Source organism: Apteryx mantelli, chromosome 3 (genome assembly GCF_036417845.1).
Source record: "Apteryx mantelli isolate bAptMan1 chromosome 3, bAptMan1.hap1, whole genome shotgun sequence".
Classification (NCBI taxonomy): Eukaryota; Metazoa; Chordata; class Aves; order Apterygiformes; family Apterygidae; genus Apteryx; species Apteryx mantelli.
Genome location: NC_089980.1, coordinates 64,872,620 through 64,896,291, shown reverse-complemented (window position 1 = coordinate 64,896,291; position 23,672 = coordinate 64,872,620). Strand labels below are relative to the sequence as shown.

General features: G+C 40.1%; 1 protein-coding gene and 1 long non-coding RNA gene across 7 annotated transcripts in view; one reads left to right on the top strand and one right to left on the bottom strand.

Annotated features, from left to right (window-relative positions):
• Positions 1-5,728, bottom strand: part of STXBP5 (syntaxin binding protein 5) — a 129,193-nt gene extending 123,465 nt beyond the window's left edge. For all 4 annotated transcript variants that reach the window (XR_010883737.1, XM_067293542.1, XM_013945418.2 and 1 more), the window contains exons 1-2: positions 5,539-5,728; positions 3,769-3,866 (exon numbers count right to left, since the gene is read on the bottom strand). Coding sequence is in view for 3 of the 4 variants with exons in the window: in XM_067293542.1 (XP_067149643.1) it covers positions 3,769-3,866; positions 5,539-5,691 (251 nt within the window). In the remaining variant the exon portion in view is untranslated. The remainder of the gene's footprint in view (positions 1-3,768; positions 3,867-5,538) is intronic.
• Positions 5,729-6,292: 564 nt separating this feature from the next.
• Positions 6,293-23,319, top strand: LOC106486825 (uncharacterized). 3 transcript variants are annotated; one of them, XR_001292963.2, is made up of 5 exons: positions 6,293-6,920; positions 7,275-7,334; positions 7,770-7,832; positions 9,445-9,506; positions 10,128-12,057. It is a non-coding gene; the product is annotated as an uncharacterized lncRNA (long non-coding RNA). The 3 variants fall into 3 exon arrangements; XR_010883736.1 differs by lacking the exon at positions 10,128-12,057 and adding an exon at positions 20,266-23,319 and having other exon boundaries at positions 6,293-7,334; XR_001292962.2 differs by having other exon boundaries at positions 6,293-7,334.
• Positions 23,320-23,672: the final 353 nt, after the last annotated feature.

Below are 23,672 nucleotides of genomic sequence, written 5' to 3'. Positions count from 1 at the left end.
ATATTGTCCTAGTTTTGCTCTTGAGAAATTAAAGCACAGAAAACTGAAGCAATTTGTTTAAGATGGAGCAGTTAAACAGCAGGGAGCAGGAAACTTTCTTTAAATCTTCTGCTTTTGCTTCAAGGTTTATTCTACCACTTACAATAGTTAGTTGAGCTTTTTTTTTTTTTTTTGGTTTCGCTTTAATTCCAGAGCCCTGTACAATTACTAATTTAAAGTTTTGAGGAAGCATCATCCTAAAGAGAGACAAATCCTGAAAAGCCTATTTCTCCTTTCTGAAACTCCTTTATAATTTAAATGTTACTGTGTTCAGATCCCATTCAACTTCCAGAGGGACTTTTAAGTAGAAGACTGAAAGTAACAGACAACATGGAAGCAGGGTCATTACCCATGACACTGAATGCTGTCAGGAGGTCATGGGGTAAAGCCCACCACCTAACAGCACAATTAAGATAAGTGAGACCTTGACTGTATGTAACCAACAAACTCATCAGAAGGCTTTGGTATGTGTTGGGAAAGCAAAGTACAGACGATTGTTATGTGCAAGGCTTACCCAAAACATGCCCTGCTCTAATGATTCAGGTATGTGCAGGAAAGAAACAAAGGCATAGATATACTCTTATTAACTCTACATTCTTCTAATGCATTTGGGTCAGGAGACCAGAAGGTGGTAGCAACCCTGGTAACAACAGCTAATTGGCTTTAGGTATGGGGAAAGTCAAAGAAATTGGCCTGCAGCGACAAGGCAAATGAGGCTACCAGCAGCTTACACTGACCATCTAAGTTAGAAAGCAATAAATTGTGAGAACAACAGCTCTTTGCGGGGAACACATCCACAAACTTCCAACACTGCAGAAGGCTGAGCCCGAGGTGAAACTGCTACACATAAATGTCAGAGTGCCAGCCAAGACTCAGACACCTCTGCCAGCTGGAGTGAGTGGCCCATGACCAGCACCATGAACTCAGGGGAACAACTGGACTGGAGTGAGCGAGTGAGAGAGAGATAGAATTGATATCACTATCCACCTGCTATACCCTTTCTTCTTAGTAAATAAATTTAAATTTTTAATGTCACTCGGTGGTGTGCTTCTGCTCTTGTGCCTTCCTCACCAGTCAATTTCCCCCATGATATAGGAAATAAAATCAAAGGGCTTAAGTATTTTCAATAGGTCCTAATGCTGAGGAGGGAGGGGGAGGTGTCAGCTGGCTGTTCTAGAGTCAGGAGTAGTGGGTCTACTAACTGATATTACACCACGGTTGTATCCTACTAAGTTATATACTTCATAGTTTTCCCCGATATACAGTAAGGTGACCAAGTGCCTTTGTCCATGGCTGAAAACCGAAGCAGAACAGAAAGAACAGTCTTTATAATTAATTGATCAATCTGTTCCTTTCTACAGAGGGCAGAAAATACTTCTCTAATCAAGGATAATATCAGAGCAATATTGGTCTGTCTTAGAAAGGCATCTTCTGTTAAGTCTTGCAGCTAAATCTGAGTTGGGAATATTTCTAAGTAACTCTGGAAATGGAATCAATTACAAAAAAAAAAAAAAAAAAAGAAGAAAACAGGATATACAGCTCAAGTTAAGCTAGTGAATAGAAAAGGAGGATTGACTTTCCTTCCACTTTTAGTATTTTCTTCTCAATGAAGAACTCCTACTGACTCTCAGTCCTTCTAGTCCACACCTCATTTCAATTAAAAAACATTTTGCAGCTCAGAGGAGTAAGTGGTTCCCACTTTAAAGAAACTTTGCACCTACTTTGCTGCTCATAAAAAACTTAGTGTGTAAAACATCTTGCAAGTCAACAAGCACTGATTTAGACCACTTCTTGAGTTGGTTTTCATCAATGAGCAGTAGAATGAAACAAACAATTCCGGCAAGTTTCACTGCTTCCCAAAGAGGGCTTTTCAAACCAGTTTCACTAGGCATAAAGTGAGAGGCTGGTTTTACATTTGGAATATTTCTGAATCCATCCCTTCCTGCCTTCTTCCCTCCCTCCTTCCCAAAAAGTAAGTAATCATAGAAGATTTAACTTCTGCAGACTTGTTGGGTTACAGGGCTAACCTATCAGCCCATATTAAGGGCTTTTAACCAGTTCTTCTACAATTCGAAATCAGTATCAAGATGCTGCCAGAGAAAAGCATATTTGTCTTCACTTCATTAGTGGAGCACAAACGTTTCAGCTTCTGCATGAAAATTCCTCCCTTCCCTTAGGAAATACCTTTCTGTTAATGTTACCGCTTCCTCTGAAACTAACTCTGCTTCTTCCCTTGCAATCCTGTAACACTTCTCCTGATTATTTAGAATGAAAATCACACTCAGAGAATTCACAGGTGTAGCCAAGGGTAAGTGCCAATAAACAGATTTTATTAAGCTGTCATCACCCAACCTGGAACATCATATTGCCCAAAATTACAAGCAAGTAAATGTTTAACAAGCATGTTTTGCTCCTTCCTTCTCCTCCAACCTTCAAACTTTATTTTTATGTTTCTTTTTATTTTCTCACTACACCACCAGGTAATTTATTTTGCCACTATGAGTGCAATTAATCCCCCTTCTCCCCACACACTTTATTCTTCATTTAAATCAACTTTGTCACCTTTTTAAAAAACATGACTTATTAAGTTAAGGCTAGTTTCAAATATGCATTCACCATCACTGCATAGTCATACTTTGCTATCTGTAATATTATGAACTCACAAGATCTGTGAATTCATACAAGTTACTTCAGTTCAGCCTCTTTTCTTTAAGCCTCTGATTTGATACTTAAGTTCTAACATTTCAACCTGTGTAAGACAGCCCATTTAAGACAATTAACTTTGCAGATGAAATAGTGATGTTATTGAAGACAACGAAAAAATTCTACTTGCAGGGTATCATAAGCAGCAGAGAGCAGCAAAGGAAGAGATGAGATTTACCTGCAGTTTAGAGTGGATTAACTCAATTTTTCTAGCAAGAGGGCCTAAACCTTCTCAGAAAAGGTCAGAGTTTACTCAACTTCAGGATAACAGGGAATTCAATTTATTCTGCTCTGCTGTGAAGTAAGGTTCAGGCAATGGCAGTGTGGATTAAAGAATCTATACGGCACCTTCTTTTAAAATCAAAGTTTAAACACGTACGTTATTACACGGCTTGGATAGTACCATATGGATAGGGCTACCAACATTTGTGCAGCTCACTTTTTAGTGAACAAAAAGAAACAAGGTTACTGTTGCTTTATTCCACAAATTCATTGTACTCATCTCAGTCACTTGTAAACTATTAATGAGACACAAATCCTGTATGTTTCAGTTTCCCATCTTTAAACCATCTTTTGGCAGCACAAAAGTAGTGACAGGTAATTACAGTATTGCAAAGCTTCTCTTAAGAACAAGACAAAAAAATAAATACATGAATCCTGGAATTTTTCAATTCCACAGGGTACAGCAGAACAACAATGAAACAGAGCTCAGCCCAGGTGTCTCTCTCTCTCTAGATTTGCATTCAGCTGCTGTAAACTGTCAGTACACTAGTAACCCTTTACAAAATATATGCACTAACTTGAGATAATGGGGACTGAGCAGCCATACCTCACATCATTGACACAACTTGAACGGACACATACAACAACCAGAACAGCCAGGCCACCCCCCAACAAAAATCAGAGCCTTGTCCCCTTCAAATGCATACCTGGTTTCCACAGCATGTCCTAGTGGTTCCAGCAGCAGAATCAAAATGCCAGTTCTGTGAGGTACACTAATTTCCTTTTCACAATATAAAAGGATACAGCCTTAATGCTCCAGTCTGAGTCCCAATGGCCAGTATTTTCTGAACAGGATCAAATGCCAAGGCTGAAGGTTGATAGGGGAAACCATGGCGTACAGTCTAACAAGTCAGAGCATCGCAGTAATGATGGAATAAGCAGCAGACCAAAAATAAATAAAATCAATATCATACGTTAGGGAATAGGATTCAATTTTAATCACAGTTAAGAAAGGAACTATAAAGCGTTTTAACAACAGACTGGGAATAAGAACACTCTTACATGAACTAATTATAAAGGATTTTTTCGTCATAATCTAGTCATTCATCCTTGAGCATTAAATGACAGTCATACACACTGAAACTTAATTTGAATCTTACATTTCTTCTGTGCAAAGACCTATCAGTGCTGCATTTTATTTTTTCATCCATGTCATTCTCTGACTACTCTGGTTTTCAGTGCTACCAAAGGCTAAGCAATTAAAATCCGAGATGTTCCTAGGAAGTTGGTAACAAAGCCAGAATTGTCATTATAACTATTACAAATCACTAGACCTGCTTTTCAGAGAACAACTTCAAATTCACTCCAACAGGCCCCACATGACAGTGCAACCTCTCTCAGCACCTCAAGAAAAACATAAACAAAAACCCAGCCTGTACAGAACAAATCTCTCTACCTCTCCTCCCTTCAAAAAAACCTGCCCCCTCACAAAAGAAACCAAAGCAAAAGCCCCTTGACCAAGGAATTCTTTTTAATATGAAGTTATTGGTGTGTCTAGCTTTTTGGTTAGTCAAAACTAATTTAATAATCGACCAAGCAATAACTACATTACACTTCCTGGGCAGCAATTAATCAAAATTGAGAACATAATAAAGAAGTCACCTACTCTTATTTCAGTTATAAATGTAAATACACACAATTTAAGCCACACAAATGCTAGGTTTTCAATTTCAAAACCTTTAGTTTAAAACAAAGTTATTTCAGGGCCTCAAAAATGCAAAGGTAGCTTCTGACATACTCCTTTTACTTTGATGAAGTTGCAGACATACCCCATAACTCTCAGTGTTTTACAGTAAATAAGATGCAACTAATAGCTCTGATTGCTCTTTTCCATGTCCCTCACAAACAACTTGTAAAAGTGGCAGAAATGCCTGCAATACTAGATAAATCAAGGAGGAGTATCTGCAAACAAGCTCAGCCATATCAAGCTAGGCCATGGGTGCACTGTAAAGATAAAAATGGGTACTGATATTCAAATCAGCTTTTATTCCTCTTGGTGCAGCTAGCGGGTTAATTCGCTGCATCATTTTCCCGAACCGTGCAGACACTAACCGCAGTTACTGTATCACGCACAACCAAAAAAACCAACCAACCAAAAAAACAAAAAACAAAAAACAGGAACTTTTCTCCGTCTCTGGAGAACGGTTGCAACAGCAGCATCGGCGACCTAGGAACACACTGCAGCGGGGCCGCCACAGCCGGCTACAGCCCTTTCCCGGCGCAAAGGGCGCACGGCGGGGATGCCTTTCCCGACAACGCACAGCGGCGCAGCCCCCGTGCTCCGGGCCCATGGGCAGCAGCTTCTGCTCAAATGCAGCAGCCAGCGGAGCCGCACTACAGCCCCCGACCGCTCCCTCCTCCACGCAGCCCGCACGACCGCGGCCGACGCTGCACGCACCGAGGAGCCCAGAGGCTGTGCAGGGAAGATGACTCGGGAGACCCAGCGAGCCCCTTACAGCTGCCCCCCCCTCACCCCCACCCCAAATCCAAGCGGAGCGGCCCCCGGCGCTTCACCTTGCAGAGCTGGAAGTGCTCGGACTGGAGCGTCTCCTGGATGTCGCTCTCGCGGTTGCCCGCCTGCTGCTGCTGTGCGGCGGACGATGCCGAGGCGGCGGACGAGACGGCGGTCAGCCCGTCCAGCACCTTCCTGATGTTGAATTTCCTCATGGCTCCCGGGCGGCCGCCGCGCGCCCCGCAGGCGGCAGACGAGCCCCCGCCGCGGAGGGCGGCGCAGGGGCGGCCGCGCTACCGGCCGCCGCGGGGGCGAGGCGTTAGTCCGGCAGGGCAGCGGCGCTCCTCATGGGGCCGGCGGCGCACACTGGAGCCAAGCAAACACGAGCCGATCAGCCCGCGGCGCCGCCGCCGCGCCGCGCCCCCGCCCGCTGCCCGCCTCCGCGCCCCCCCGCGCAGCCCGCCTCACATGGTGGCGGCCGCCGCTGTCACCCCGGGCGCGCGCGGGGTGTGCGCGCCGCCCGTGCGGTGCGGGGCGGGCGCTGCCGCCTGCCCCCTCCCGCCGCCTCCCGCCGCAGTCTCTCCCCCCTCCGCTCGCGCCCTCCCCGCGGCGCGGCTCGGTCACCCGCCGCCTCCTCAGCGCTGCCTGCGCCGCCAGCGAGTCACCGGCGGGGCTTCTCCCGGCTGCTGCCAGCGGCTGCTGCCAGCCGCCCCCACAACCATCCTCCTCCTCCTCCTCCTCCTCCTGCCGCCGCCGCCGCGGAGGGCGCCTCCCCCTCCCCGCGCGCCCCCCCCTTGCCTGACAACACGGAAACGCAGCGCCCCGAGGAGGAGCGGCGCCGGCGGCTGCCGTGGCGCCCGGCCTCGCAGCGGCGGAGCGGCCGCGCATGCACGCAGGCCGCGCCAGCACCCGGATGTGGCGGCACTACTTCCACCCCCCGCCGCGCCGCGCCGCGCCGCGCAACTCTGCGCGGGGGCCGGGGCGGCGGGGAGTAGGGGGCGCTGGCCTCCTGCTGCGCCCGAGGGGGAGCAAGTAGCAGGCGGGTGCTGCCGCGGCCAGAGCGGCCCCCGGGGCGGCCGGGGGAGCTGCCCCAACGGCTGCGGGGGGCGGGGCGCGTGTCGCTCGCTGCCAGGGTAGCGCCGAAACCGCCCCGGCGAGGCGGCAGGTGACTCTGGTCCTGTGTTGTCTCCCGCCGCCGCGGTGGCGCGGAGGAGCCCCGTCAGAGCGCGCTCGGGAGGGGGAGCCGCCGCGGGCTGGAGGCGCCACGAGAAGAACATTTCAAATGAAAGTGGCCGTTAAGGGCCTGCGCGTCAGGAACGGTCTGAGCCTTTTCCCTTAAAAACGCTTTGCAAAGCATCCCCCCAGATCCTTCACGGTAAACAACACGTTACTCAAAGTTAGGTACAGTTGTACAGTCCTGGCTTTGGCGAAGAAGCTGTTCACGGTGAGAACCAACCGGACCCACGACTACCACGCAGCTAACACCATCTTAAGAAGTCACCTCCAGCCCTCACTTGCTAAGGCTAGTCAGTGGGGTTAGGAAGATGCTTCCTTTCATTCTTAAGGCAGCAAAACTAAACTAGGCAGATGGAACAAAGTTCGACTTCTTCACACTGACCACTATTGTGTAGAAACTTCGGGTTACATTGCTTACCTTCCGCTTTTATTTTTTATTTGTAGATTGTATTTTTGGTTATCTTTTCAATGGTTCAGGTAATAGTCATTATTCTTGCCTCCAGCATGATGTATTGCTGAGGATAATTATTATTTGTTGCTCTTTCTTAAACTTTCTTTTTAGTAAAATGAAGAGAAAGCTCAGTTCTCACTTTTGGAGAAGAACTTGGAAGAACTTGCACAGGTGAGATTCAAGACATGGGCTTGCATCCTTGTCTGCAGCATGAATGCCTTAGCAGTAAAAGACTCGGCAAACAGCAAATGTTATCCTTAAGCGGTGTTTTCTGCAAGGCATACTTTATTAGCACAGTAAATGTATTTATTAGCATGTATGTATTTATTAGCACAGTAAATGTATTAGCAAAGACTAAAAGAATAACAACTGGAACATTGAGGGGTAATCAGAATGCAGCAGAATAGTTATGATGCAGCTATAATAGTTACCTCAAAAGTAAAAATTCCACCCTCTTCTCTTAGACCTGTAACACCATGTCAATTTAAAGCCATATTCCCTGCAGGTACATGATGTATAAGCATTTAAAAGAAACCAAGACAGTGTACATGTTCTAATGAGGTGATTGAGTCATGAACTTACAGAGCTTTTCTCTCATATTACCAGGACTGTTGGACACTTCCTCAGATCGTCTTGGTAAACATGCAGAAGAATGCTTCCAGAGATGGCGTAAGTCTAAAAAATATATAAAAGAAGTAGACTTAAATAAGGATCAGTAGATATCTGATACAAAAATTAATTTAATCTTAAGAGAGCAATGTAGGTATTTCTAGTATGTCTTTAATTACCCATTATATATATTAGCTAGTGGTTTATAAGTTATAGAAATAATTAATGTCTCATTTTCCCATCTATTGACAAAGGCTTATTGTAACACAATAAACTGTGAAGAAAAATTCTGCAACTTGACCATGTTTGACTAAATGGTAAAGACTTAGCTCTAGAGGTAAAGGCATTGGTATATGTCAGACATATATGTATATGTATAACTTCAAGAATGTAAGTAAGAGTTCACCTGAGTCCTGTTGTTAGTATATGGGCGAGGCCCTGCAAACCCTGCTAGTTCTAACTTTAATGTCACAGCTAGTCTCATTATTTATATTATTATTCACAGCAAAAAAACCCTCACAGCTTGCAGATGAGTTTGAAAAACAAAGGTCTTTATAAGCCCTCTTTTTACATGCTACAGTCACCATCATTTCCCAACTTCTTTGTACCCAGTCCTTGAATGCATTTTTCACTGGACCGTAAGTTCTTTAGAGGAGAGATTGGATTTCACTTTCTGTTTGGAGTTGCACCTGACACAAGGAGGACCTTAATCATTATTGTAACATTGTACCAATGCTTGCAAAAACATTAACATTTTATGCAAATGATGTAGTACAATAAATGCAAGGTTGAGACAACAGCAATTCTCTTCCCTCACACTTTCTGGTTGATGCCATTCAACAAATCAGTGTTTTCTGGGACTTTAATTCCAGCTTCTGTAAAAAATAAGCAGTAACCTCCCCTCACACTGGGACTTCAATGGGAGCTGTAGCAGGCCTTTAATTTTATAGTTCAGCAAACATCCTCCTTATCTCATCTCTTAGGATTTAGCTGCTATATTTCAGAGTTTCTGCTGATCTGTATTTCAGAGCAGCTCTTACCCAATAACCACATCCTCTGTTTACAAATTAAACTGCCTCTGCCAAACCTCCTTATTTCGTTTTGCCTGCTCAGACCTTCCGGCCTTTAATATCTGAAATCTCTTGCCAGTGTTTTATACACCAGTCCAAAGCCCAAATGTCTTACATTGCTGGGGAAGAAGCAGTCTGACCCAACTAGTTTGCAACATCTCTGTGCTCAGCTGTCTCAGAGTTCCAGCTGTTACAGAGCTGCTGTAAAATGTTCATGGCTCACTCAGCCCAGCAGTGCGTCTTAATTGGCCATAGAAAATCCCTGTCCCGTATGTCAAATGTATCTGCTTGACTTAAGTCATCTTTGCCTAACTTACCTAACTGATCCCCTTATTTACTGCTCTTAGAAAGGGAGAGAGAAGCTCACTTGTTCATTTCTGAAATCGGTATGCTACAGATACCATATAAGCAACCACTCTTCCTTATAGGCATTTGAGGCATGGTACAGTGTTGACCTACATACCAGTGTGATCCCACAGACTGTTAGTTGCTGTAGGTCAGACTGCACTTATTGGGTCCTTTGCCTCAGGATAGTCATACTAACTTTATGGACAACTGCAGAGTGCAGCCATCACTGTGCTCTTTTTTTTTTTTTTTGGTAGCAAACCGCTGGAGTGTTAGCATGAAGAGAAGAGAGAATGGTGGTGGTGCTACACAAGCCACAGTGAGTATAACCCACTCAGTCATAATGTATGCTAAGATTTGGTGGAGTAATCCTGGAGCAATAGGTAGGTAGTAAAGTGACGAGTACAGGGCCACTGGCAGTATTTGTCATTAGCTTGCATATAAGCAGCCCCAAAGTGTTATTGGTGGCTGTATCCGGAGAAGGCAGTGTGCTCCAGGTGATTTGCACACCATAATAATTATTGCACTATTTTTTGATGAAAAAAGGACCATCAAAAGTGTCCTCAAAATCTCTGCTTGGCCTCTAACCTCACTAAACCTTTAGACAGAGTCAGTCAATCCAGGCTTTGGAGACTGACTTAAGATGCTTATCCTTCCTGAGAACTTCTTAAATGGTGCTTCAGTCACTCACACTTCAGAGTCAGAAACAACTGGGACCTAGCCAAATATTTCTTTGCCATAAATAGAAAGAATCTGGAAAACATTTTTGAACTAATCCTATTCTGGTTGTTCTACTCAAATGTATTGGACAGGGCAGCTCCAAGTGAGTTTTGGAATCTTTCCTGGCTTCTGGGAAACTGCTCAAACTCTCTAGACTGAGAGCTGTTGCCAAACAAACATCTGTGATTTTCTTTCTTTTTTTTGTTCTTTTGGCCAATAGTCTGTATTGATGACAAACTCTAAGGAGGACTTCGAGCTACAGGTGAGCTCTGATGCTTCTGCAACTTACTTTGAGTAAACCATAAACAAGAAGGAAATGAAGACTGTCTTAACTGGTTGGCTCCTGGGAAAAAGCTGATAGTGCTTACCATAACCTCAGATGGAAATGAACTGTCAACTGTTTGTAAAGTCACCTTTTTCAGAAACATCCTGATTGACCATGCCTGTACCAATGCGATGAACTCCTGCATCTGGAAACCAGTATGGTCTTTGACAGGCTCCCAGATTATTAAAGACCTTTTATTAAAGACCCATGGAGCAGTGTAACTGACAGCTTATGTCACTAGGCTGTATGGACTTGCATGGCAGAGAGAGGGCACAGTCTGTTGCTCAAGAGAATGCACCAAAGTTTCCTGCATATTCAGCTCAGCTGAGCTAGCGTAGTGTAGACAAGTACTAAAGGTTTGCAGCATACATTGGTTGTTGAAGTATGAATTTACTTTCTTTATTTTTCAGCTGTGTCTTCAGTACCTAAAGTTAGGTCATCCTAGCAGCACAGTCTGACTGATTTGGCTCCAACTAACCCTGTACATTTATCAGTCTGAAGGAGTAATTTTTTTTTCTGCTTATCCAAATCTTCTTTGGGCAGTGTAGGCACTTAATTAATTTTGTTCTTACGTTGTACTAAAAATGCACAGTTCTCTGGTTCATGCAGGCTGTCAATTTACTCTGCTTTCTATGTTCCATTATACTTGAGCCTGGGCCAGCTTGATGTTAAGAGCAGAGGTATTCCAACCCCTAGCCTCTGTTCTCTCCCAACTTCATGCTTTAGTTACAATAGCATTCTCAGCTTTCCTGAACCCTTTAAATTAATCTTTGTGCTAACAAAACAGGCGGTTTTGGTGGCAGAGTATTTCCTTTTCTTTGTTCAAGATTTTCTAGTGTAAAATGCATAAACAATCTTAGAAGCAACGTTCATAACCCAGGATTCCTCCCTTCCAAGAGGATACTGTTTGCTGCATCTTCTTCTGGCATCTCCATTCCTTTTGGGAAAAAAATCAGCAAGTGGAAGATAGGTTGTCTTTCCCTGACATTTTCCTGTGGATTGTGTCTATTTGTTAGGTGGAAGGTTGGGTTTCTGAATTAAAATTTTTGTTTTCTTATCATGGCTAAGCACTGCCAGGGCTAGGCAGCCACTGAATGAGTGGTTTTGAAGTGCAGTTTTGCACTTAGGCTCCTAAAATCCACATCTCTCCTGCTTTGGAGCTGATTCTTTGTCAATTTCTTCCATTCCTAACTAATAATATTTTTATGGATACTTTCTTATGTAGGGATTCATCTTACACTTGAACTAGTGATTTTGGGGGGTTTTGATCTTTGCATATCTAGTGAGAACACCTGCGGAAGAGCTGGCGAGGAGTCAGTGACTGGCAGAGTACGTGGTAGCAGGCCCAGCGTGTGAAACTACACACTTCCAATCAGGGCCAGGCATGCATATTCCGTTTTGTCAACAATGTCTAGCTGCTTCCCGTACAGTAGTTTCTCAAGGTTAGCATAGCTGAGATAAGGAAATAGTTCTAGTAGATTTAAGGGGCCCTTAGGATACAATGAGTCGAGTCCTGCCTGGGCGTCTGACCTGTGTATCCGACCCACGCATTCAGCAGCCTCCCATCGGTGACCCCTTCGCGTGGTTCCTGGGGCTTCCCACACAGTTTGGAGTGTAAAAGTCCTTTATTAAATCTATCCTGTTTAACCCTTCATGAGCTTTGAGTGTCTCTCTCTGCTGGTATCTGACTCTCTCTTGCCTGCCTTGCAGTCACAGTGTATTTGTAATAAAATCATTATTCAGATACTGCTAGTAGAAGTAAAACGTTAAAAATGATGTACAATAGGAACATGTAATAAATTTGATATGTATTTGCAACATTTAAGTTTGCTTAATATGTTGTGGCTGTTTCTTTAGATGCCAAAGCTAAATTACAAGCAATGATTCTAAGGAATTTCCAATTTTAGCCTGGATTTAGGCCACCACTTCAAGATGTAATTAACCCTATGTTCCCTTCAATGCCATTTGCACACCTACTTTAGAACATGCATAAACTTAAGCTACATCAGAAGGCATGCTTAACTGAACTGATGGTGTGATATACTTGCCATCAATACAAAATTTGCATTATTACTTACATTATGTCATTTTGCTTCTGCAATTAGATTTAATAGGTACTTGAAACATATTAATGCAGAATCATATAAGCACAGAATAACTGAGGTTTGAAGGGACCTCTGGAGGTCATCTGGTCCAACCCTCCACTCAGAGCTTTAAGTTAGAATCAACTTCATAGATCAGATTACTCAGGGTCACGTCCAGTTTTTAAATGTCTCCAAAGATGAAGATTCTGCAACTTTTGTTTTTTGCATTACTACAAAATTAAATTACAATTTCATATCCCGTGTGCTGCATTTCTCCATTTTCTCATTAACAGTAAGCCTATCCCAGAATTAAAGCTTTAGACATACAATGCTAATACAGCCAGAATAGGTTTTAAACAAGGTGAAGCTTTTATCCATATATAAAAAATATGCACTGATACTTTACATCACTGAATAATTAATATTGTTTCCTATGTATTTACCATACACATTTTATGGTGTTTAGCCAAATATAATACAAGTGCTTCTTCTTACGGTGTCACTTTGAGACCTGCATAACAGAATGAAACAAAATGTGAAATACAATCTGTCTCCATTAAAAGGCAGCAAAATATTATAAGTGAAATCAACACAAGCTTTATAAAATAGTCAAATTAAGATGAAGTATGAATGTCTGCCAAGTGAGGAAGGGTTTTCTGGAACTAAACGAATTAAAGCCAAAATATGATGGACAAAACTAATTTATCCATTCTTAAACACAATTATAGTGCTGCAATTTTGAAAAGGTCTTTCGAATATAATGATCTGTTTATATATAATATTTTGTACAAAGTGTAGCATTTCAGACAGAGGATCTTTCGTCAATGAGTCGTTTTAAGTGACTACCCACTACAAGAAAAAAAGTGCTCACCTATTTTATTACTGTCATTGTAATTACAAAGCTTTAGTTGGAAGGGGATTCCTACTGTACAGTAGTTTAACAATCTAGACAAATACTCATTTAGACTACAGGAACATTAGTCTTTTGTTAAAAATGGCTAGTATTTCACTGGTATTTTTTCTTGTTACTTTAAATTGATGAATTAGATAAACTGCAAGACTAAGAAAGCAATCAAACAGGCTATCCCTTTAGTGATATCAGATCCAAATGTTACCGCTTTTCTGTGAATATAGACACTTCTTGCAACCATGAATCCAGCATTACTAATGCTAAATATATATTTTAATTTCCTAATAACCTCAGTTGGGCAGAGCAATTTCACATTTCAAGACAATTTGAAGATTTCCTATAAAAACAAGAGTATTCAGAGTATATGGTTTTAGCTGCATTCCAAGTGTATTAAACAGTATACCTCCCTCTGTGAAATAGTAGGTTAAATGCAAGGACAGGTGACACTTTCCAGAGAAAGTCTCAGCTAGTACCCCCAAATTTAAGAAAAACATAAGCTCTGCTCTGTATTTGAAGTTAACAAGGCAAATAATTGTTTAAGAGGAAGCAAATGGGTAGCAAGACAAATGGGTAGGAGAAGCCTAGAATGAGCAGGAGGGGTTCTAAACTTACTAAAGTCAAGGAGTCTGACTCCCATTCTTCACGTTTTTTTAGATTCTGTCCCATGATGCTAGTCAGTAAGCTTCTTTAGACTAGGATTTAGATCCAACTGGTATCTTAATCTAAGACTTTTTGAAACCCTAATTGAGACAATTATTTATTAATTATACATACCATTTATAGCACATATCCAAGTAGATGATAAGGCTAAAAAGACACTTTCTGAGAAACAGTAGGAGAAAGTTAATTGGGACAAAGTCCTGTCTCTCTAGGCAAGACTTACAAGGTAAGAGATTATCTGCATTTTATGAACTGGAAGTTGAGATGCACAGACAAAAAAAGCCATGCTATGTTAACTATACAAGTGTTTGGCATGATTTCTATTGCTTCATATAGTTGTGCCTAATTTAGGATCTTTTTATTATCTATTCTTTCTGTCCATTTTGAGTTAATATTCTAAACAGACACTATACTGGAAGCTCTTCAATTTGCATTGGATGATACAGCTTTTTTCCTTTACCTGTAAAGAAAATAGCTCTACTCTAACAATTTTGAGGCATTGTATAGAACTATTGTGGTAGAATTAACATGTTGTTAGCCAACACAATCACAGGGTACAAACTTTTGTATAGACACCATAGTCATTTGTCCCAAATTACCCAGGAGGCTTCAGATAGAACTAGAAATTTAGAGCTCTGAATCCCTGTCAGATTCATGAGATGTTTTTTCTTTTTGTCTTAGTAAGTCTCACTCTGTTTCTTGTTTCCCTCAGAGCAAAAAGTGTGTTGCTTTTTACTGAGGTTAAGTAGCCCCTGGATTGTGGAAATTTTAAGGCAAAAAAGGCAGCTGATGTTTTAGAAAGCACTCCAGCTCTTGTGTAATCTAAATAATAAATACTAAACTGCAGTAACTCTGGGTCATGAAGGTTTCTTTGTAAATACAGTTTGATACATTAGTGCATTTTCTGCCAGAGCCCCGTGGGGGCCAGCAGCTCCCCATGGGTGGGGCCGGCCTGGGCCAGGCCGAGGCCAGGGTGGGGGTCGGGGGCCCGTGGCCAGGCAGGGACAGGGTCGTGGCGGAGCTGGAGCCGGCACCGCTGCGGCATCATGGGGCAGCGACTGACGGCCCAGGAGGTGGGCAGGGACGGGGCAGCTGGGGGTACCCTCTGCACCCTGACATTCTCATGCCAACATCCAGAATAGCTATTTCTGTCTGAAGGACAGTTTTAATATATGTCACACAGAAATTTTCTTATATGTCATGACTTTATTTTTGTCTAAAAGTTCAGCAAAAGCAAAATTTTTAAAAAAGTTTATCTCATAAATAATCTTTATGTCAAATTTAAGTGAGTTACTCCCTTAGTGTATATTTAGCTTTTACATGCATCCATATTCCTAGAATGATTTTGGGGGAAAATTGTGTAATGTTGCCCAATTCCAAAATTTAAAATTGGAAAATCTGGTAACAGTTATGTAATGTGAGTGATACTTTGTTTCACTTAATGTGAAAATGAGTTCAAGATTTACATCATGCAATGTCGGTTACTTCTTATTACAGAAATAAATTTAAAGAGCCTTTGGTTCTCTGTTTTCTGATTCCCAAACAGGACAGTCCATTATTTTTGTGGGGGCTGATTTAAGAATAAATAAAACCTGTGTTTCTCTGATCTGTGTCAATCAGACTGTCTCACTTGTTATATATTTTCATTTGACTACATGGTTCTTGCCACTTAAATAGAGTACTCATATTTATTTCCAGCGCTGCATAGTGACTTCACAAGTGGCAAGAAGGGAAACAGGACTTGTGATGAGTCATCACAAATAAGTGCAAACAAGCAGTCTTCTTTTATTTGCTCTTTATTGTGCATTGTATGTCTAAAATGGATTTGGAGAAGTGTCTTTGTACATTTGAAGATGAAAGAAATGCTGCATCCAAAATCCGTTTTGCTCTTCTTATTCCACTGTTGCTAATATCTTTGTTCCCCAGTCTTATTAGAAATAGTGTATAGTCTCTAGCACTACCTTTTAGTGTAGTTCATTCCCTTGAAATTGAGCAAATACATCAAGAATTTATTGAAGGCTAGGCTAGGCTAGACATTGGATCACTTACATTTCTACCATTTACATGTTTCTCCAATTCCTATCTGGATATTTAAGAATTTCTCATATATTAGATGCTATGTCCACCTCTACAGACTTCCTTCTGGCTACTCCAATCAGTTTTGGAGACACTGTATTTCAGGAATTCCCTAGAGCCATTATAGGCCACCACATACTTAAGAAGAGTCTTGAGGCTGCTCTATCTTTTATTAGGTGTCTTGACATATCTTTTTCTCCCTCACCGAACCTGCACTAAACACAGCTTTTCGGATTCAGGAATTTAGGCCATGGGATAGTATTTTCAAGGGCCTTGGAAATATCCTTATTTATGCATAAATTCAATAAGATATATCTCTAAATCCAGATTTACGACACCTATGACCCTAGAGCTTTCAGGTGAGGACTTGAACAGGAATCTTTCCAGTAAAAAACACATTAGAATTATACTATGATAAAACTTCATTTCTTCCCAAATGCAAAATAAAAGCATTAACAAACATTGCCCTAAAAAATTCTGTACATGAGACTGTTCAGACAATGCCAAAGAATAGTGTGTTCTCCCTCACACCTTTTGAAAGCGGGGTATCTATGCGCTATGAAAATGTTTAGGTGAAATAATAATTTTACCTTGTTTCCCTATTCTGTTCTGTATAGGTTCTTATACTGTCATCACTGTAGTAGTTGAATGAATACCAGTTCTGCATTCAGCAGTTGAGAGTATAACTCTCATCTGTCATATACAGCAGCTTGTTTTTTCTCAGTCTCTAAAGAGAATTATGTGAGCAGTCTAATGGTAGTTTTCTTTGAAGTGGGAAGTTATCAATAAAGAAACAATAAAGAAAGCGCTTTCATCAAGGTGAAAGCAGAGAGAAATGCTTCCTTTAAAAACATAACTAGAATAAATAAATATATGAAAAATGGAAATGTTTTTCAAACAAACTTTCCCCGCAGAGCGCTTGCTACCCAAAAACCGCAGGATAGTTCAAACAGTGAAGCTCACGCACGGCAGAAGTAAAAAACACTAAAAGTTAACAGAAACAAAGTGTGCTAATTTATTATCATGTTGGAAAATATCAAAATTAAGCAAAGAGCATAAATGAGGAAAAGCAAAATAGATTCTGCTTTGTTTTTCATATGTTTTGAGAAAGATCATAATTACCACTGCCTAATATTTAACTTCTGAAGTAGTTACATGCAATGTGTAGTGTGTGTGAAATAAATGTACGAGTTGAAGCAATTTAAGATATGACATCCTCTCCAGTCAGAACGAACTAGATTTTCCTTTTATATAACACAAACTATGCAACTGAAGAAAAAAATAGTGTAACCTGGAGGTCAGTGACTTCTAGCTCCAGTGGATTAACGGAGATTGAAGATCTTTTGGCAGCGGTCTCTGCCTTCAGCTCCTGCCTGATTGACCAAGAAATTGTGAGTATGAGTGCTTCAGCTGATCTCAATTGTTATGGTATTACATGAGTGAGAACAATGCAAAAGATAATGTAACGTTCCCCCACATCCACACATATTTTTATGCATTTTTCTCTTAATATGGTTAGAATTGTTTTACTCAACATTCATGCCCCCCAACTGTTCCTTTTATTGCTTTGATGAGAAGATACATGTGATACTTGCAAATCCAGGGGAAAAGCATTAAAAAATGACTTTCAGTTTTATGAAAACCTTTTAACCAGAAAAGGTTTTATTGACAGAATTTGTGTAAATTTGAATAAAATTTGAGAATTGTCCTGTAACAGGGGTGACTAAAGATTCAAAATGTTTGCCTGCTATACCAGCAGATGTCAGGTAATCATCAGGAGCAGTATCAGATGTTATACATTCTTGGCTTTTCTCTTTCCTGGCTGTCCATTCTTTTTGTCTTCCCATTTGGTTCCTTGTCCTTCATACTTTATTCTGGTGCATCCTGAAGGAACTTTGCACTTCAAATCTCTTGTGAGACATCTTTTCACATAGTTAAAGCTACTGCCTCTAGATGCTGATTTGTAAGTCTGCTACCCTTCACCCTGGACCCTGGACCATCTCTTAGCTGTCTTGAGTGTACCATTGCCTGTCTTCAGTTAACGTGTGAAGAATCAGACTCCTTGGTCTAGCTCCCAGAACATCACATTACTCATACATCTGATGCAATTTATACCAGCAACAAATGTAGTGCATTTGACTTCTCCCCCCAGCTCCATCTCCACATCAAGGCCGGCTCCAATTTTACATCCTCTTCTTTCTCAGTATCACAAAAATCTATTACCCTCCCCACGTGTGTGTCCCTTTCTCCAGTCCCCATCCCATGATAACCAATGCAATATCTCTCTGGCTTCTTTAAAACTATTTTCTCACAGAAACAACACAGCAGCAAGACACAAGTCATCATCTTTGCCCCTTGTTTATGGTCATATCCTTCTTCCTCTTTATCCCTGCTGATTCTTTATCCATTATTACTTCAACTTCAAGCACTTTCTTAGCGTTTTCAAGTTCTGTAAGACTCTGTACCTCCCTGCATATCTGAATTATTTTCTGATACTCCTATTCCTAATTTTTACTATTTGCTTTCAAGGGTCTCCTCCATGCTGCCCTTTGTGCATATATATAAATTTTGTGAACACAAATTACAAATCTTAATAAACCTCTTTGAAAGGCCTAGTTCCTCCATGCTGCCTAAGTTAGGCTTAAAAAAGAAAAATTTTTTCCATGTCTTTTACCATATCCATTTTCCCCTTTTCTCACTGTAGGGTATGAACTTCTTTTCCTTCCTACCACATGATAAACAACACAGCAAGAAAAAAAATATATATAACAGAAATGAAAATAATAGATCTGAGTTGATATATCATATACACAAATCTTTAAACATCATGGGAGATTGTTCTAAAAGAAAAGAGCAGTATTTCTTTTCTGAAATCTCTGTACATGTAGGAATTATTTTAAGTGGTTGCTCACAGACAACAAAGATCTGCTTTCTTGACATTATCAGGGATGCTGAGAACAGCCTCAAGGTAGAGATGCACTTACTTTACCTTTAACAGAAAAGAAATCAAGTAAAGTCAATGAAAGCCCAATATAAACACCTTTGCTACTATGAATACTTTAGTGAAATGCAGGCTATCAAAGGAACAATGGATAAAGGACGACTTGGTTTATCTTTTCAGTCTTTAGTGAAGTCCATCTGAACAGCTATTATGTAAAAAAAAAGAAGAAGTCATGGACTAAACCTAAGAGACAAAAAAGGAAAGTAAGAAGTGGCAGAAATGAGTAGTAAATTAAACAAAAAGGACTCTAACAGAATGTTGCAAGAGATGTTCAATGTATGTATTGATATATTATATAATTATTAATGATCTGGAAAAGACATCTAGAAAATCAGTCAGGAGACATCACAAAGCTAAGACTAGCTATATGACCAGAAAAATAGAATGTTGGTAAACTAATAAATACCTGGAATGGGAAATTTTCAAATATGAATATGCATTTTCAGGTTTTAAATTACCAGCAACATCCCTGTAGGAAACTTAGGGACAACCTATGCTTGTTTGGCAACATCAAACAAATAAATAGTTACTGTGCACAAACAATCAATAGAATTGACTCTAGAATGTAGAAAGATGCTAATGACATCTTGAATTGAGACTGAAATTTGCCACTCTAAAAAGGATTGTAAAATGAAAATAGGTAGGGAGATTCTTACCTAATTATGAAGACTATGAAAAGACATTGGAAAGAGTAGGTCTACACTGTTCAGGAAAGATATGTAGTAAAGAGGCATCATTTATATACCAATAATATTGAAAAAGTGAAGGTCAAGAACATGAGTCTATTTTATACCTTGTAATTTAAGAACCAAACCACAGAAGTTTGTTAAAAAATTAAAAATTGACAACAGGGAATTTTTCTTATACTACACAAAAGTAGACGTTGGAACTCAGTGCAAAAATATTAGTTAGCCAAGAACTCTGAAAGATTTAAAAAAGAAGATATTTATGTGAATAATGAGAACATCCACTAATAATTAGCTGACAAATTTGAAATATATTGGATATAGACATTTGTGGCCAAATTAATAACAATTTAGCTGGAGTAAGGAATGATTTTTCTCTATAATGAGATCCCTTGCATTCATTCCTTCATTTTGGAGTTTTTTGTAACTTCCTGTAAATATCAGCTAATGGCCACTGTCAGAAACAGGATTAGATGGACCACTGACTTAATTCTATTGGGAAATGGCGGTTCTCCCAGCTAGGCAGCATTTATTTTCTTTGTGATAGCTTTTTATTTATGACTGATTTACTTTCTGCTTAGAATATTTATAAGCATCTCATTTTCTTTATTTTTAGCAGAGACTGAACCTCTGTGCAGGAGCCTTTCTGTTTCTGAAGTTCTTCTCTGAATTCTGAAATTTCCCTCCGTATCTCTGGACAAGCATTTACCAACCTCTGGACAGTGTTAGCAGGAAGAGTCTTCACTTCATAAGTAATATAAATAAGAAAAATTCCCTGTATAGTTTGTAAGTGTTTGAGAAACCATCTTAAACTTTATATGTATTTGGCAAACATAGTATCTGACATTTAAAATCTTATTAATATTTGGATGAGAATCCTGGAAGACTCTTGAAATTTATGTGGCAAATATGCCTGGACATCTGTACAAGATTTTTCCTGGATACAAAGAAACTGCTTCTTCTCTGAAATATTTCCAATGTTTCAGGTTTGAATGGAGTTACAGAGGAAGTACACTAAGAGCCTGTTAAAGGAACACTGCACATATATAGTTCTTTAAAGATTCTTTACTGTATTTTAGACTTAATAGGGCCATTCACATTCAAAATTTTCATACTGTGTATCTGTTTTTCAGCTGTGTTGAGCTTTGAGAGTGAATATTGACTGATCAGTTCACTCACCACTTTTCATATGATTACAATGCTCTTTTACCCCAAAACATTGCAGCAAAATTTGTCCTTGAATTATTTGTGAAAACGCTATTGCTATTTATAGATTTTTTTCATTGTAAAAATGTAATTTAGGAGTATTGGGTTTGCAAATGTTTTTATTATGGAGATTCAAAATCAAAACAATAAGGAAAAGAGTGAATCAAATGCTAATCTGAAAAATCAGGACATCATGCCCTGGAGGGTATGACAGCCAGGCCTTCAAGGGCGGCATATCCCAATGGTAGGATCACTCAAGCGAGAAATTCCTGCCGTTGGATATGATGACTGAGTTCAACCTTGATATGCAACAGGAATAACTTTATAATTGCTCAAATACGAGAGTGGCAGGAGCCCCATAAATTGCCTAATTAGAGAGAAAGCAAGGTTGGTATTTGATATCTATATATAAACTTAGGCCTGCGGCTGGCTCAGAATGATTGCCATGAAGATCTGCCGGAGAGCCCTCTGGCTGCCTGGCAGGCAGGATTGTCCAAGGATGCCTAGGGCTTTGGTCATCTGCAAAATCAACATCTTAAAGGCAACTCCTCTCCTACCCTCTAAATCAAAACTCAGAGCAGAGGTGGGATCTTTAATTAGTCTTTGAGCAATGTTCTGCTCAAGAAGCTATTAGCTATTTACATTAGTGGAAATTTCTATGTGAACTTTCAAAAATCTCCCTAAACATTAGAACACACTGAAGAATTTGAGTTCAAAGTAATGAAGCGACTGGTGATCTTTCCTTAATGCAACTGTGAGGAGTGAGCAGAAACATGTCTAGTTTTAAACTAAAGACACAGAAGATTACTGTTAGTATTTGGGAATTCTTTGACAATGAGTATCTGAGAACAAAAAGATGCCAAGAACTTTTTGGTAAAAGCTAATAATATGCTGTCAAACAACTGAGTAGAAACAACTTTTACATGCTCCCTCCTCTGCCCCCCCCCCCCCCCAATGCCTTTCTACCAACAATCTTCACCTCTGGACTGAGCCGTACCTCGCTGTCAGATCTGGCAGGAATGAGAAATTCAGAATCTGTGTTTGATGAGAAAGCATTGGAGATGTTAAACTCACTATGACTGAAAGTAGGAATCCCCTTGAGGCTTCTTTATAGCTCACCAAACAAGAGAGGGGTCGAAAGAGAGTACAGTCAGTGCTTCTGGAAAGAATTCAAGGAACAAATCAATTGTCCAGCGGTCTGGGATCCCCTGTCGAAGTGAAATCCCTGAAATGATTTGTATAGGCCAGAAATACATTATGGTCAATGGTGAGAAGACCTAACAAATCAGGACAATTACTTCTGTTTCGTGCTGGAAGGAGACCTTCCATCAAGTTTAATATACTGTTAGTCTGTACAGTTTTATTAAAATAAAATGAAGTCTCTATATGTGGCTGAAATTAGCCCACTAACACCATTTCAGATAGCTCTCTGAAAAGAATAGGTGCCAGGGTGGATGGGAATTTGTGAATCTGTTGGTATCCAAAGACAGCTGAAAAGATGTAAGCATTGCATGCTTGAGCATGGTCATCATTTTGTCCTTATGAAAGGAGGCATTAACAATTCTCTGCAGTAATATGTCTCTGATTATTTGGGTATCTCTGCTAACTTCAGTCAGCCATAAAGAACATACATACTTAATGATGATGAGATAGTGCATAATGATGTAGGTCTGAAATTGTTAATAGAAATCCTCTGTATGACAAATGATGTATTAACTTCAAGTTGGACCAGATCTTTCGTATCCAGCCCAGTGAAAGAATCTCAGGGAGTTTTGTGGGTAGGACCAGTTTTACAGCCATCTTTCTCATAACATGAAAAGATGACTTAGTCTTTACAATTTCCTGAGTTTGGTCTCACATTTGTTAAGGAAATGAGTTAATTTTGAGGGGAGAAGAGCCTCCCAAATATATGTTTGTATATGTTTTACTTTCTTAAGTATACCTAGACACCAGTGCAGTTGTTGCATTCTCTACACTATAATTTGTACTTTACAATAGGTGGAGTTGAGAATAATGTCAAAAAGAAACTTTTTTATATAAGGAAACTTTCTCTCTTTCCTTACATAAAATTTTAGGAGGAGGAACTTCTTAAACAGACAACATGAACTTTAGAAAAGTAGTGTCTCTTGATATTCCTGTGATAAATGACATTTTAAATATGTTATTTGTTAGACTTGTGTTTAAGTTTTACTGATTCTATTTTGAAAATTAGAATTCTATGTTTATTGACTGTCAGTGATTTTCTGCTAAAATCTGCCAAGTTTATGGATAAAAAAGATTTTACTAATTGACAGCAAGGCATACCATTTCTGAGATGTGAAAACCAAGAGGGGAGTTTGACTGGCTATCCTTTTGGCACCCCATGTGTGTTAGAAATAATTGTTTTGCCTCTAGTTACACTGTTGTAATCACACAATGCACAAGGGAAGCCGTAATAAATGGTTGATTATTGGCAAAATAGAAACCAGTTTGCTTTCCCATTGCCTTGTTGAATCTGTGACAAAACTAAGAAATAAAATATATATAGTAAAAAAATTGATATTATCCTAATGAATAAAAGCAGAGAACACCGTTGAAGTGATACCTTATGTTATGTAGTAACACAGAGAACTACATAGTAAATACAAAGCCAAAATCTGAACCTATCAAATAAATATTAGTATTAGGCTGTTGAAAAAACTGAAAGCTCAAGTGTCTGTTATGCTTCATGGGAAAGAATGCAAACATGTTTAAATTTACCCCTAGAAATGGCAAAAGCCAATGCTTCCCAATAATTATGTTTTAATATTACTGCACAGAAAATATAAAGTTTGCTTC